The sequence below is a fragment of the Dicentrarchus labrax genome, unplaced genomic scaffold (genome assembly GCF_905237075.1).
Source record: "Dicentrarchus labrax unplaced genomic scaffold, dlabrax2021, whole genome shotgun sequence".
Lineage (NCBI taxonomy): Eukaryota > Metazoa > Chordata > Actinopteri > Moronidae > Dicentrarchus > Dicentrarchus labrax.
In genome coordinates, this window is record NW_026136703.1 from 19241126 (window position 1) to 19258492 (window position 17367).

At 40.3% G+C, this 17367-nt stretch overlaps 1 protein-coding gene across 1 annotated transcript; it reads left to right on the top strand.

Annotated features, from left to right (window-relative positions):
* Positions 1-1371: 1371 nt before the first annotated feature.
* Positions 1372-16359, top strand: tmem229b (transmembrane protein 229B). The gene is made up of 2 exons (XM_051395935.1): positions 1372-1585; positions 12376-16359. Exon 2 carries the CDS (start codon positions 12423-12425, stop codon positions 13002-13004), a length of 582 nt encoding a protein of 193 aa, XP_051251895.1. The 5' UTR covers positions 1372-1585; positions 12376-12422; the 3' UTR covers positions 13005-16359.
* The last annotated feature ends 1008 nt before the right edge of the window (positions 16360-17367 follow it).

Genomic DNA, 17367 nt, shown 5'->3' on the forward strand with positions numbered 1-17367 from the left:
TTCTTGTGTGACTGGATATATGTGTGAGGGTTCATACTTCTTCAGACTCCTAAAATATTCATCCCCCACTGGACGCCCAGTGGCAATACACAAGATTACTACAAAGGTAGAAAAAGTGTGAGAAAACAACATGAAACATTCACAAAAAAAGTGTCTGAAAAGGAATAAATAAATAAAGTTTTCTGATAATTAGATATATTTTAGTTTAGTTTCAGAGCCCATTCATCTTTTATAGACACCATATAAAGATTTGGTTAATAGTTTATAAGATACTTTCCTACAAAGGCAGACAGTAAAGCTTATGTCGAGGAAAATAAGGGTTTAAAGATTAACTTAGGTTAACAGGGAATACGAGAGGAAAACACAGATTCAGCAAACAAAACGTGTTCTTTCATCAACCATTTGTTAATAATTACCATTAAAACCTATTAAACTATTTTACAGTTTGACTAATTTAAATATAACATAAACTAGCTAGTCTGCCTGTTAGTGGGACAAGTTTGGCTGTTTTTATTTGCCAACACTGGATTTATCTACTTCCTTTATTTAGTAAGTCAATTTAACTTACCGCTGGTTGCCTGGCAACCCAGTTCCAGGCACATATACGGTCCATAAAACCAACAAATTCTCAGTTTTTTCAATTTTGGTTATTGTACGTTAGACAGAAAAGATATAAGGTGTTTATTAGAGAGCTTTAGAGCTTGTAGGCATGTGTGTGTGCATTGTATGTAATGTATCTTATAAATATTGTTATATTAAAGCTTATAGGACTACATAATGGGGTTAAAGTAAAGCGTATGTGTTTAATTTAAACCTGGACGGACCAAGAATACTTTTAATTAGGTTAAAGCTGCAGCAGGTAAGTTTTATAAAACATATTTTTTGTCATATTTGCTGAAACTACTTCGCTACATCCTGACATAGAACATGAGACAGATAATCTGTGGAAAAATCAGGTTCCTCCGGCTCCTCCGAGTGCTGTTAACGGCATTTGCAAGCGTCCACCGGGCCCGAATAAAAACAACCAATCAGAGCCAAGAAAGATTAAGTTAATTGTGAGTCTTATTCCCAGGGAGTCAAATAATACATACTCAACAATCAACTATCTTCATGCCTCCAACCTGAAGCGTCTTTATATCTCTTTCAGCTCTGATTGGTTGATTTTATTTGGGCCCTGTGGATTATTTTAACTACAATTAGGAGCATTAGAAGGAGCCAGAGCAACCTCATTTTTTCACAGATTATCTATCTCATGTTCTTCTATCAGGATATAGTAAAACATTCTGCAAATATGACAAAAGATTATAGCCACCTACTGCAGCTTTAAGTTGACGCTGAGCTCTGGTGAACAAATGGTTAACCAGAGAGATGCAAGAGGTGCGTGAGTCTGTCTGAGCATGTGCTGCTGCTGCTGCTGCTGCTGCAGTGAAGTCAAATGTGTCAATTACAGTCGGAGAGCAGAGACAAGGTGGAGGAAGAAGCCGCAGGACGGGGCCACCGCGACATCCTGGACAACCTATCCGGGTGATGTGTCTGATCCGCCGGCCTGTGTGCTGAGGGAGACACCGCAGAGCTCAATCTGAAGGTAAAAAAAGAAAAAACCTGCACTGAGGATGATTCATGTCCGACTGCTCGGCGACATGTAGCCAAACATGTTAGGATTTAGGAAGCATGGCTGATCATGATAATAACATGTGTTTGAGACGCTTTTGACCGATGAAAGATGTTTATTTTGTATATATTTTTACCTAAACACAGATCGCTATAAAAAAATAAAAAAAAACACGTCCGGATATCCTACATGAGTGTTTGGATGCAAGTTGGCAAACAACTATATCACAAATGTAATTCATGCACATGAAAAAGCTGCAGACTTGAGCTAAAAACAGCATGCATTCCTCTTAATTCTTCTTTTGAATTATTATTTAAAAGCAAGAGTTGTGCTGTTAATACACCTGTTCAAATAAGGATAAGACTGGCGATGTAAGCTCAGAAAGGAGACTCCAGCGGTAGCCTGTGTGTTTATTTTGGATGTCAGTGATGCTTATCTAAGGGTAAAAGTGGTTTCTTTTTAAATGGTATTATTATTATGTGTGTTGATACTCGTACCGCACTGCACAGTGGGAAGGACGCGTGATGCTGCAGCGGAGTCCCAGCAGCCGGGCCTGCGCACTGGCTCCACAGTCACAGAATAAGATGACTTTGGTCCATCTAGCGTAATTACAACCCTTGTGAGTTTATCTACAGAGCCGATTCATGCCTGTAGTGATTACACTTCTTCAGCAAGCATTGGTCACATTCACATTATGTGGATGCAGAAAATAAATAAAATAAATGGTGCTTTATGTGGCTATAGGTCCTAAAATCCTTCATCGATTTATCCCATATAAGGGCCTGCAGTTCAGTTTAGGGGGTGAGATAATCCCTGCTGCTGCCTCCGTAGCCTATATATATATATATATATCCCCCCTCAGCCTTACACTGCCTGTATTGATCATCTTTTGCCCTATTTATACCCACCGTGCCTTCACATTAAGGAATCCTAAAATGACCTCAATGACAGAAGAAGCACTGGTTTTAACACAGCTCAGCTCAGCTGCGTGGTGTAAATTATTGAAGTGTTTTGTTCAAGCCTACTTGCCTGTCAGTATGCAGGTTTGTCAGTCACGGCTTCTTATTTTAACGGACCATTTAAGGTATGCTGGGAATTCCCACTTGAAGGTTAAAGGCACATAAATGGTCATTGCTGAGGAGACGAATTGTTTCTGTGTGAGAGTGAGAATAAGAGGCAGAGATCATAAATCTCTCACAATTTGAATGATTTTGTTCACTTTTTTTTCTCCTAAGCTAAGTGGTTGCATGATATTATTGTCTGAATGCTCTTAAATCAGTAAGTGAACGCAGCACCTGCAACTTTTAGCTGTGTTTAAAGGATTTATTGTTGTTCAAACAGTGGTTCCCAACAACCTTTTTCCTCAAGGGACTTCTTTTCTATCATTTATTAAACTTACATATCCTTATTAAGTGACATATTTTATGGATATTTCATATTATGTTATAAAAACTGTACAACAACCCACTCAGTAACTTTAAGAAGTTTGTGTAAAACGAGTGATTTGGATGAATTTTAAGCAGATTATTTCCTTTTTAGAGAAGTTTTTATACAAGTATTATGTATTTTTTAAAATATTGTTTAATCTTACGGACTTAATATGCTTCTTTTTTTCACAAATTTCAGTGTTTTCTTGTCCTTGGCCATTGTTCTATTAGACAATTTACTTTACTTCACAGAAGTCAACCACAATGCTGAGATATGAACCTACTCTGTATTTATTTTTAAATTTCCTTACACTTAAAATCAAGTCCTCACGACCCCCCCCCCATGAAGCTTTGGCGACCCCCAGGTTGGGAACCACTGTTGTTAAAAGGCTTATTTGTACATGAACTGAAGACATATAGCAGGGATAGTCATTGTTGAAGGGGAGAAAGTTACATTCCCAAACCTTTATGAGCTTATTACAGATATATATTTATATTGGCATGCACATATATATGTGTATATATTAGCTAATAATTGCCAGGAAACTGCTGTATGGAAATGCTAAAGATATGCTTGAGGTCATTTGGAGAAAGTGGAGATCTCTGCATCTTTAGACCCTCTAATGGGCCCATTTGACTTTTGGTTAAACACTAAATAGTATCCTAAATATATCCCTTTGTTGAAAGCAGGTGACAGTTTGGCTCAAAACCTCTTTTGTTTTTCAAAGATCTTTGTCCCTTAAACCTTCGTAGAGCACCCAGCATCAATTATCCACTGTCAGTGATTGATTATAAAGCTTCTTTGTCTGATAACAGATTAACATGCGCATGCATCCCTCCATTAGAGGCCTTACTTTCCACAGCACCATGATGACCATGTCAGTAAATCTCCTGCTTTCTCTGTAGCTGCTCCAAGATTTCTAATCTATGGGGCATGACCCACATGCTATTCAGGACAGAGGGCTTAGCTACGATGTCTTAGGGTCTTTCATTAAACTGCAGAGAGCTCAAGAGCTGTAATGACTGTGTGGTGGAGTAAAAGGGGGATGAGAGAGGGGCAGAGAGAGGAGGTTTGAACTGTAAAGGTCAGTTTGTTTAAAGGTAATTTTGTGGGTATTTATTGGGTGATTAAGAGACATATGAGAGAAAGAGAGAGAGAGAGAGAGAGAGTATGTTACAGAGAAGAAGAAGTGCAAGTCAGACTATGTTGTAACACAGTGTGCTCCAGATCCCAAAGACAAGGAACCATATTGAAGAGAGAACAGACTCCACGCTGTACCATCCATCTGTGTAATGTGACAATCAAGAGGTTTTATTTCCCAAACGTGATACCCAACATCTGCAGAATGTGACACCTTAAGCTGCCAGTATAGTCTTCATCAGGACGACTGCAAGTCGGCTGGACGAGTATTTTCCCGAAACCCCCCTCCCTCAACATGTTGTCCGAACCACTTCTTTTCCAGCTTATCCAGGCCCGTACGCTTGCACAAGAAACTGAAGTTGTACTTTTTTTCCTCTCCATCTCAATACCTGTAGTCAGGATATTGGCTGGTACTGAGTTCCCATGTGATACCAAACACTCACCTCACTGCACTGGTGTAGTCAAGACCACCTTTGTCGAGTTCAAGACCGAGTCCAAGTGAGAGTCAGACCGAGACAGAAATGTCTTTGTTTTTATGTTTTTGGCGGTTTTTATACCTTGTTCCTGAGAGAAAGGCAGCAAAGGGCCACAGGTCAGAGTCGAACCCACGGCCACCGGCTCTACCGGATGAGCTATCAGGGCGTCCATTAATTATATTGTTTCATAAAGTCAAAAAATTGCATTTGTTATATTGTGTTGTTTATTTTTGTGACTGTGATAATGGATAGCAGAGGGGAGCCTGAACCAGGGCACCAGGACACTCTGAGAACGCTTATTTGTGATATAATATTCTGTAACTAACTAAAGTAGAATGATTCACTGCTCGTTTTCTTAACGCTAAAACACTGCGATACATTCAGAAAACTATATCATTTAAATAAAACTCAGCCTTGAATACAAATTTTAACACATATTTCAACCTTACAATAACCAAATCGCGGGAGATTTTAAATCTTTGATCACATTATTATTATAACACCACCTCTGTTACCTGTTAGTCAATTTCCTAACCCTTCCTTTAGTACACCGTCCGACTGATACCTGATTGGTTTAATATATTCAGTATCTGAAAGCACCATTAAGAGTAGTAACAGGATCTTTTTAAAGGTTATAATGTAATATTAAAATGTTAACATCTTCTATACAGCATTAGGGACAAAGAGTTACGAACCTCAGGTGACCTTGGATTTTATTTCTTCCAAATCAATATAGGCTTTTTGGACATGAACCTTTCAGAGTGCAGCTCCTGCCACTTTATTTACGTAGAGTCCTCCTCCCCCACCACTCTGCTTGTTTTGTTCGGGGCTTTCACCTTGCGGGTATAGAAAGGATGCCTACTATAAAGTTATATGAGCCTCTGTTGCCTGTGCAGGCTTTTAGTCTCAGCGCTCATGGCGTCTCTCCAGCTCTATTAGAAGCTGTACTTGTTTGCAATTCTCAGATTTACTTTATGTGTCTCCGGAGGGAAGTTCTGGATTTTAAGGGAGACGCGCTAAGTTTGAAACCCTGCAATGGCTGAGAATGCAGGAAGTAGAATAAGTAGTTGTGTACTTATTCAGTATCAACTCCTTTGTCCAGCACACATACGTGCGTATTGCTTTGTTGAAGGTATCCGCTATCTCTGTGTATCAAGCCGATGAGGTTGTGTTGGATCTTGTCTTCCAGCCACATTGCAAGAAGGGGGCCCGAACCTCCCCGCTGGGCCCGATGACCTCTGTGTTGACCCCGCACACCTTTCTAATGTCAGAACTTAGGGAGGGTTGCGTCCGACACATTTTTTTTACTTTATGAAACTCCAACTTTGTGCCTCAGTTGGCCAGTTGGGATATTTTCGGTCTTATACTCAGTTTGCTCCAGATGCAGAAGGAGACATGTGATGCTGGTTATAGGGTCAGAGCCAGCTGGCTGTTTCAGGGGTAATTGACCTGTCTGTTTGATTGATCGGGATCCGTTTTGTTATTTGTGCTGCCTTGGAAAGTCCTCTCGCTCCGCCCCCCCCAACCCTCATCCTGTCCGTCTTTCCCCCTCAATTAACGCACACACCTTTCGTCATTCACTCGATCAGTCGCTCCTCAAAGACCCTAATTTGATCAGGATCAATTAGTGCTGAGTAAGGAAGCTGTAAACCTGTCTTACTACAGATGTACTGTGTATGTGCAGCGTCAGCTTTCAGGTTAGAAGCACACATACATTATTTCTTTAATTACTGATAACATTTGGAGATTTCATTTATTTATATTGCTTGTTTTGTCCCTCAAAACGCAAATTTATAATGATATAAAACAGAGGAAAGAGACAAATCCTCACATTTTAGAAGCAGGAGCCTGCACATATTTAGCATTTTTGATTGATAAATTACTAAAACAATTAATCATTTAGCAGAATTGTTGCTTATAGTCAGCTATCATAAAGAATCTAATTGTTTCACTTCTGTAGTGTCAGCAAAACAAGGTACAAAACTAGAAATATTAGCCCTAAAACAGTGAGAAGTGCAACTACATGCACGTTTCCATCCCTGGTGATGAAGCGTGGTTAGGTCACCTTGTTCACTGGCATTTAACTGCATTGGATACTGCTGGTTTCTGTACGCTACACGGCAGCCTCCCAAAGTGACCTTCCAAAAGTCTGCATAGGCCTGGGATGTGGGACCACAGCCAGAGCCACAGAGCGAGAGTACATGAACGGGGATTATGTTGTCATAAGAGGTCAGCAATGGGTTTGGATTCTGATTTAATCACAATGTCAGAGTTCACAGCTGTCAGCATGCTGTCGGCACATCTTTGTTTTGTTTTTTTTACATTCAACCTTGACTGACTCCCGCATTGCTGCGTTTTCTTCATGCTCATCTTTGTTTACCTGCTGTCAGAGGAGCATCAAACTGACAGACTTGCCTTGTTACAACCAGTTCAAAGCTTGTTCTTGCACACTTTATTTTCTGTTTCATTTACAAGCACGCACTCAGACGGCGTCTTACCTCTGTGTCCTCAGACGAACCCCCAGCGCTCCGTGGTTAGACTTCCCTTCCTTTCGGTTCAGACAGCCCCCCGCCTGCATTGTGTCTCCCCGTGGTCATTGGGAGGTTTACAAAGCGGGCAGCTCCATCACATTTGCCATTCTGATCACCATCACACTGTGATGTCCCGTAGCGGGGTTCAATAGAGTGCAATGGCGAAGCGGGTCGCCACAGTAAGAGCTGGCAGGAACCTTGCCGATCAATACTTTGGGCTGATGGGAGAGCTGATGGGGTGGTGGGTTGGTGGGTTGGTGGGCGATATCCTACAACAGCTGCAACAACAACAACAGCAGCAGAATCAAATAAGACCCAGTGTGTGAACAGTGTCATGCTGAGGCAACAAGTCAATAAATATGCCTAAATACACACACAGAAAGGGTAAGCGGGGGCGCCCTGGCGGCTTAGGGTTTTAAGACGCTGACCATGTAATCACAACAACGCCGGTTTGAGTGCAGCGAGGGACTTTTGTTTTATGTCATCCCCAATCTCTTTCCCCTGTCAGCTACCTACTGTCTATCTAGTAAAAGCATAAAGGCCCAAAAATACTTCCAAAAAGAGAGGGGAAGCAGCAAAAAAAAAAGGAGGTAAAAATGTAATATTATATATTATATAATATAGTATTATATACATTAAATAAACAAGACAAAGAAAAGAGCTATAGAAGTATCAACAAACCTGTAAAGCCATCATCGGTTGCACTGATACAAAGGAATGTAACACTCATACAGTCAATTCACTGGAATGTGGTTTTACTTATTAATGAAATGCTATAAAAAAGTAGCACAATATAGACATAAACATTTATCAGGTGTGACTGATACTTAATGTTTTCCAGTTCTTCCCATTTTGGCGATGAAAGCAGCGTTAGTGTCTACTTGGAAGTGACTGTCACAGTTAGTTAGCAGCTATGCTAACCACGTAGCAGAGGTGGGACCAAGTCATTGTTTTGCAAGTCACAAGTCTTTGCACTCGAGTTCCAAGTGCTAAAATAGCAGATTTAATGGCAGCTTTCCTAATGATTGACAATGCTTGTAATGTTTTTTTTGCATTTTGGCATTTCGCATTAAACTCTGGGCGAAAGTAAAAAAATGCAAAAATTTTATTTTCATCTTGTATTACTTGTATAATTCTTTAAAAATGAAAGGCAGTGTGTTTCAGTGAGAATAAAATCAGGCTGTTTGGAGTGTTCAAAGCAACGTTACCAAGAAGGCTTAGGATTACGAGGGTAATATGAGACCCTTGTTTGCAGCTAGACAAAGCGAGTTTGGTGATGTATGGATCAACGTTTTGTGCAGAATTCACAAGGATTGGTTGAATTTGTGTTAATTGTTGCAATTGGAAAATCCCTGAAGTGGACTGCATGGAGCACTCTTCACCAGAACAAAACACAAAATGTATAAAATCTTATTCAATCATTTCTTCCAAATGACGCTCAGTAATGCAACATTAGTCCTTCGTGGTTCTCTCCTTAAAGCTGATTGGATGCTGTTGAATCGATTCCAACAAAGTGTATCTGGGGATCTGAGTGTCGACTTACTGGGAATGCATAGTGTGAACGTTAGCTGATTCAGGAAATGAAGGGTTACGAATTGATTCATGGAACACAACAAAATCGTTAGCGTTAAAGTCGAGTTGCAAGTCTCTTCTAACTTTGTCAAGTTGAGTCTAAAGCTGGTGACTCAAGTCTGACTCAAGTCCACACCTCTGCCACATAGCAACCACAAACATACCTGATAAAGTCCGCTAACTGCTTGTGTTTGTTTCTGTGCTGTAAGATCACATTTCTGACCTCATTCATATCTTTATCAAAGAGGATGTTGCTCTTTGGTTTCAGCTTCCCCATGTCCCCTTTATTAAACAACAAATGTGTCAAAAGTGACCATTCATTCACTCTTTTCATCTGCCTCTCAGAATCCTGTTTGTTCTGTTACATGACAGTGTCTTCCTGTTCCGTGACATTAACAAATCTGCCCTTTGCTCAGTAAACAATCTCAGGGATTTCTAGTGTAATCTGACCGGTTGTGTTGACAATGTAAAACGTTGGGCCTGGAGAGGTAGCCAAATTTTATAAGCAGTCATTGTGATGATCCTTGAGTCTCTGATATACAGACAGGAGCCGGTGAGGACATGAGATACAAGATTTATGGCTACTGAACATCGGTAAAAATAGAAATCTTTACATACTGAATCCTAAAAGGGAGTTCTTGCTACATAAAGCTACTAAAATCTCAAGTTGACCTAACTTTACCTCTCCTGAAATACCCATTCATCCTGCATGTAAACAAAAGACAAAAAGACTTACATCCAGACTTTAAATTAAAGTTAAATCTCTTCTTCTACCTTTGTGTGTATCTTTAGGGGCGTTTTTGGCAGGAGGTCGAGTCTTACATGCCTGAATATTGCATTCCAAATTTTTCATCATAAGCAGCTTAGTAGGCATGTGAGTGCTGAACAAATGGTGTCTGTGCAGGCGAAGGGAAAAAAGAGCGAGGGGGGGTGAGTTGTGAAAAAAGGGAGAAGAGAGAAAAATGGATGAGGAGAATGAAGGCATGTGATTCTTCGGTGGTGAGAGATGGGGTTGGGAAATATGTTAATTTGCTTGTTTTCTGAGTTAGATGGGGAGATGAATTTAATTATTAAAGGACCAGTGTGTAGGATTTAGTGGCATCTAGCAGTGTAGTTTCAGATCACATGCTTCACCCTCTTCTTCCACAAGCACAAGGGAGAAACTCTCAAACAAACAGCCCTCATATAGAGCCAGTGTTTGGTTTGTCCCTTCTGGACTACTATAGAAACATGGCGGTTCAACATGGCGGACCCCTATAAAGACTGCTCATTCTGAGGTAACATAAGGAGTCTTATATTCAGATGATTATACATTAATGTAAACCTACCTATGTTATATTCCATTCCTGCCAGTAGATCCTCCTAAATGTTACACACTGGACCTTTAGATTTAATTAATTTCTTAAGATTAAACACCTCATATCTGTCTGTAAAATATAAGGCTACAGGCAACAGCTGGTTAGCTTAGCTCAGCACAATGGGCGAGCCTGGCTCTAACAAATTCAAAATGAACATATTAGATCTTGTGTGTTTACTCCAAACAAAAAATGTAAAGATCGAAAAAGACAAGTTGCACTGTTACAGGCGGTTATGTGACTTACCGAAGCCTCTTTGTCATCGTTTTTGTACAGATTAAACAAATGTAACATGTTAATTAGTGAGCTTTAGAGGTGCTCCGAGGTGGATTTTGTTAGCCTAGCTGAAAGAAAAGTCAATTCAGCTTTATTATTACAACAAGCAAATAATCTTGTTTTACTGCATCTACCTCTCTTAGCAGGTTAAAGCATTATGCACAAAATCTTTTGCAAAATACCGTTTGATGGTGGCCCGTTTTGAATAGATGAGTGGAGAGGGAGAGTTTCCCAGGCAAGCTGTGAAAAGATGGTATAAAGGGTTTAGGGAGGTCAGTTGGTCCATCGCTCTGGCCCAGTTCCTCGCATGAAACCCTTGTTTCTTGTTTGGGAGAAATGTGCTAATCCCCATGGGCCCACTCTGGGTCCCAGCCAGCCTTTGAAGACAAAAAGAGCCCCAAAAAAAACCAAAAATCGGCTTTTGTTCTTCAAATAGGCTTTTGTACTCCTAACCTCTCTGTGAGCTTGTATTTTATAGAGCGGTTATGATCCATTGTATAATGGTTGCTGTTATGACACGGTTTCCTCTGGAGGCATTGTATAGTAGAAGATATATACTCTGTGGCCTTCTCAACTATGTGGTCTTTGAACTCCTCGGTATGAGGCTGTTTGCCTTCAGTGTTTTTTATTAGACATGCGGTGTGATAAATAGAGTAGAGGAAGCATCCAACCCTGCGTGGGCCTCCTGACACCTGATACCAAAGCCTATGTGCGTCAAGCCGCGGGATTTGGAAAAAGAGCACATGATGTAGGCAGTCAGATGATAAAGCTATACCTTACATAAGAAACCCCCTCAGCCTGTCAGTAAATAGCATCAACTGATGGAAGGCCATAGAGTATAAGTGCTCTGCAGTCCTGCCGTCTCTAATTTCATATTTTCCAATATCAACCAAGTGTTTCATTGCCTTGTCCTTAATTGAACTTGTCCTTAATGCTTGTGGTTCCTGGTGATAACACCAAACCTACAGCAAGCACTCACAGAGGAGCTGCTTTGTCAGCAACCGGTATATATCTTGTGTGTGCAACCCGAAGGGCTCACTGAGACCTCTATACCCTCTCTGACGTGTGAGGACTGTTTAGTTGTCTTAATGTCTTGAGATATACTTGTTTTGAAGACTTTAGATGTTAGTGTTCAGAGCAGAGGAAGCTAGCTAAGAAGAGCCATACACGTCACTCTTTGTTACCTTGTTTTTCTTGAATATATCGAGCCCATTGAAAGTGTTTTGGTCAAGCAAAGCCTTTGTAGTCACTGTTTCTTCCTGGCACCAGTACTAATTAAATACATTCATTAAGACTGAATACTGACTGACCTGAAAGTACCATTTTATCTGTCATTTCTGACAGTGCATCCAAACAAACTCATGCTGTTTGAATAAATAAGTCGGTCAATAATCCGCTTCTTTCCATTTTGTCAAAAACAAGCCTGATGATTTCATGCTGTGCACAGCACAAGCAGTTTTCCACACAACAGCAGGACGCAGTAAAAGGAGTTGGTTACTTGCTGGGGAGTTGGAGGTGTGCAGAGTGTCGCCTGCAGCTTTCCACCTAATAGCTCTCTGTGGCTTTTTTTCCTAGTAGCGAAATTTAAAACTTATCCGCTTTCAAAAATATTGAGATGAATCACGGTTACACTGCCTTTCCTGTGGCTTCTTCACAATAAAAGTCACCCCATGTTTTGCCATATGAACCCTTTAAATGTGAAGCATCATATGTATGGTAGGTATGATAACATTGAGATGCTAATGCTGATAAAATGCTGCATTGTTTGCTGTGAATCCCTTGTATGGAAATGGCAGACTCAGCCACTAAAAATAAAAACTACCGTATAGACAGGTGATTACTGAATGTAAACACATTAAATGGCTATTGCAGGAAGAATGCATCAAAAACGAGGTTTGATTTCATGAAACTGACTTCAACTTTAAGTCTGGGTTGATTGTACCATATTGTCTCTTAGACCTTTTCTTTTTCTCCTTTCCCCTCAGACCTCAGATCTCATCAGCACAGATTTACGTGAAAAGCAAGAGGAAGGATGGTGACTTTGGAAACCCCAGAAGCTCCTGTACCTCTGACGGCGCTGTCACGCTGGTACCTCTATGCCATCCATGGCTACTTCTGCGAGGTCATGTTCACAGCCGCCTGGGAGTTTGTGGTCAACTGCAACTGGAAATTCCCCGGCGTGACCAGCGTGTGGGCGCTCTTCATCTACGGCACCTGCATCCTCATCGTGGAACAGATGTACCTGAAGCTGCGCGGCCGCTGCCCGGTGCTGCTGCGCTGCATCATCTACACTTTATGGACGTACCTGTGGGAGTTTGGCACGGGGCTGCTGCTGCGCCAGTTCAACGCCTGCCCCTGGGACTACTCCGAGTTTCGCTACAACTTCAAGGGACTGATCACGGCCGAGTACGCCGTGCCCTGGTTCTGCGCCTCCTTCATCGTGGAGCGTTTGGTCATCCGCAACACTCTGCGGCTGCGCTTCCACGAGGGGCCCGAGGACGGTTGGTCAAACCATCGGTCAGATGCCGGCGGCGGAGGAGGGGCTGGTGTGAGGGGGAGAGAGAGGAGCAGAGGGATGGGAAATGATGCTAACGGCTACCTAAAGGGAGAATGAATAAAAAGGAAGGACACAATCTGAAACCAGCCCAATCGCCCTGCTACACCTCTTCTACCCTCCTCAGCCACTTTTCATAAGCAGTCCTCTCCCTTTAACTGTATGGGGGAAGACAAACAGACAGCTCTGTAGACTGGGCTGGTGTGCAGAGGTGTACTGAGTATCAGAACAGCCAGAAAAACAAAACCTAACTGGGACTTCAAATGCCCAGAATCACTCACTGTTCTCTCTACTGTCAACAGAGGCACAATAACTCCATGCTGCTGTGTTTGCTGCATCTCATAACGCACCCACCCATTTCCATGTGGGGTTGACCTTAAGGAGATCAGGATATCTCCTGTCCCAGAGACGGCAAAGAACTCGGGATAAAAAAAAAAAGAATAAAAAATACTGTTGCGAAAATTAGTGTTATCATCCTGCGAAGGAACAAATTCAAGAACAATATTTCTGTTCTTCAGGGTCACATCAGTCTATCTGAAAGCAGAATGCTTGCTGCATAGAAGTCATAATAAAAAGTAGCTACAGCTGTAACATGTTCTTTTTAAAATGTACATATTGTCCTTTAGTATTACTCAAAGTACTGTAGTAATGTAGCCACAAAAAGCTCTTTAAGAACATACCGACCACCCTGAGGCAATGCTCCGTGTGTCAGCCTACATCATAACGAATGTTTTACTGCAGTTAGTGAATAACCACAATGCCTGGAAAAAAATGCATGAAAAAAAGTTGTCTTCCAATATAATATACATTTTTAAAGAGCTCATTCAGCAGTCATACTGTACGTCTGGTGAGTCAGTCTGCTGCTCGTGTGTGTGTGAAGGGGACAGTAGCTCAGGCAGCAGAGCCGGTTGACCGGTTATCACGGTCGATTCCCCCGGTTTTCTCCTCCTGATGGCATGCGGAAGTGTCCTTGAGCAAGACACCGAACCCCCCTAAAACTGCTCCTGGTGAGCAGGTCATGGCCTTGCATGGCTGCTTTCCCCCCACCATCGCTGTATGAATGAGTGTGCGTGTGCGTAGGCTAACGTGAGGCGCTCAATAAATGAAGTCTATTTACAATAATAGCAGGGGTGCTTTTCTGTTGATGGAAATTATTATGAGTCATGAGCAGGAGCGTAAAGCACCAAACCTCTTGGTAAATTTCCTTTTTACCGTTTGTCAGAAAACTGAATGACTCACCGTGTGCATGTCCATTTTTTTGTGTTTAATGTCGTCTGAGATCTGCCAGGGTCGCATGAGCCTCATTTCTTAATTCTAATTCAGTGGAAATCAGTAGCGACTCCTGTCAAGTCATACAGTTTACCTAGGAGACCATGGCTGCTGCCACACGATCAAAAGCGTGTAGGGATGTAACGATACACTCAACTCACGATTCGATGCGATTCACAATATGATTCTGACTGAAAAAGATTTCTTTATTTCTCAGATAAAATCTACAAAATATATTTTCTACTATATTTTCTTTATCAAATGATAGAATCGTTTATTTCTGAGGTATAAACTGTGCAAAACAATGCCTATTTCATTTCATTTTTCATCCCACTGTTTTGAATCTTCACATATTCGTATTGCGGTTTAACTGTCTTGCAGTGTATCTTTACATCCCTCAAAAAAAAAGTGTCTGTTGAATACTGCTGAATATCCTGTTACACTTTAAGTGTGACAGCAACCGTCAGTTTTGAGTGACACAGAACAAGAAGCAACTGCAAAAGTGTCAAATTCACGAGTTTTGTCACTTCAGAGTGTGTCACCAGGTTTTCGCCCCATCTTTCTTATTTACACTACGGTTCATTTGACAATGTGTGCAGTGATGAAGAGGAAATATGCAGCAGATTATGGTGATTAATTTATTAATCAGCATCAGAATTTGCTGCTCATTTCTTTCCAACATTAATGATCTGTGGTGTTGCACCGGACTGCAGAAGTAGGATGATTTATAGTACACATAATCCATGTTTAACTACAATATAAACAGGTCTAAAATGCTCAAAAACTAACAAATTATAACAGTTCAGGTAGTATTAAATTAACTGTAACTAGATTTTTGAATGGTCTTAATGTCACAGCACTCGTGTCTTACATGAGGAAGCAGGTGGAAACACAAAATAATGCTCTGTTCCTCTGGTGTTGTTACTCTCCACGTGGATCATCTGCTCTGGAAGTAGAAAGATCAAGGACTGCACTCTCACCTTCACGCATACAGGAGCTGACAGTAATGTTTTCAGCCTGAGTCGGTGGATCTGGTGCTACTGCGTCAAGCATAAAACAGGTGGGACACTTTCCCTGTTTACAGTGATTCCAAGATACAAGGGGATTGACGTGAAATGGAAACCTGAGCGCTGAAAAAGTATTCCTCAGGAGGACCATTTATGTTGTAGAGTCACTCAGTCACAATGCTTGTGCTGACAGTGGTTGAACTCAGCTTTTTCCCCATTTTAACTGAAAAAAAAGAAGCAAAAACAACAGATTCAAATCCATGTTTTCACGACACTAGTGGACTACGTAGGAGGTGTGACCTTCATCAGTGTGGCTGCAGTGGCATGCAGTGTTTTCCCCCCTCACTGACTGTCTCCCTGGAGTCCGCAGGGCGAATGGCAGGAAGCTGTTCCACATGATGCATAACTTGCTGCCACCTAGTGGATAAATCGGAAAACTGCAGAACTGGAACACAAACGTTTTACTAAGGTTAGACAAGAAATAAAAACACATCAAGAATTCCTTATTGGGATAAAAAAAAGAGGAAAAAACAGAAGGATATCTCTGTTTTTTTTTTATTTGAATTTAATTTTTGGTATGTTTTAATTTCATAACATAAATCAACAGGCTTAAAAAGCAATACAGGCTTCTGACCCAGCAATGATCTAGCTCAAGGCCGTCACCTTGTTTCTCTTAAAAATCTACTAAACTACATTTTGAGAACTGGTATGCAGCTAATAATTTTACCCAATTCTACTGCTTTTGATGAGACAAATCACAAGAACATGCAAAATTAATGTGTGTATTTGTTTCTCTGCAATATGTGAGAGAAGGAGTATTGGGTGAGTGTGTATAGTGTGTTTTACAGAGACACATTCTCTGTATGTGTATGTGCATGTAAAGTATGTTAAAACTGAACTGATTCTCTGGTATTTTTACCTTGAGGCTGCATGTCCAAACTTTTCAATTTCTCCTCCAAACCGATTTTATCCAAGTGATTATTAGCCCCATGTACTGTAATAGTTGCTTATTTTTTCATTAAAATGTACAAGTTTTTAGTGAAAATGACTGTACTGTATATCACTCACTTTGATTATGTTCCATGTATGATTTATCAAACTTTACACTTTAAATTAAATGTATTTATTTGATCATAAAATCTTTGCGGTCTGGAAACTATTTTCATTTCTGCCTGCTGAATATATATATATATATATATATATATATATTTCTGCCTATATTTTATCCTTACATTATTCAACATTGATCCAGCTGACAAATACATTTCATATTATAGATATTCCCCCTAAAACTCTTGTTAAAATCCACTCATTGAATAGCAAAATGGCTCTAGGGATGCAAATCTCAGTTGGTTTGACTGAAATAACTCAACAACTTCTTGAGAGATGCTATTAAATTTTGCACAATCACGATCCCTACAGGAGGTAATGATCCCCTAAATGTTCCTCTAATGCCACCATGAGCTGGATACTTGGGTCTCTTAGTGGATTGCCATGACATTTTGCACACACATCCCATCAACCCCCGTCGCCTCAGGATGAACTGTAAAGTTGTAATAAAAATGTTTTTTAAGATACATTTTAATGTATTTTTTTTATAAATACAACTTTATTGATTGAACAAAAAAACATATAAACACATTTAAAGAACAAAAAGAGGAAACAAAGTGTCATTATGACATAAAAAAAAACATTCATTAATGGGAAGATACTTTTAATAATTTTACATTTAACACATAAAATACAAAATAAAATATATAGGAGGAAGATAAATAAATAAAACGATTAATAAATTACATCACCTGTAACCTTCCTCACTACTTTGAGTTATGACCAAATACCTGCAGATGTCTCCTCAGCTGATGACTCACCTGTGTAGCATCAACACATTAGAACTATGTTAGCATGCTAACGTTAGTATTTAGCTTAAAGCATCACTCTAAGTAAGTAAATCACAGCTGCTGGGCTGAAAACTGTTATTTATTTACATTTGTTTTACTTTTTATGAATTTATATTATATAATAAAAAATAAAATATATTTTTTATTTAATTTTTTTTTTCTTATTACCCCAATTTTATAAGTTGCTCCTCTGTTACTGAATCAAAACTAAGGTGACAGCTTGGCTAACTGGATTCAAACAGGTGC

Excerpts from the sequence above, each read along its gene's own strand:
- tmem229b (XM_051395935.1), top strand. The coding sequence starts at position 12,423 with ATGGTGACTTTGGAAACCCCAGAAGCTCCTGTACCTCTGACGGCGCTG.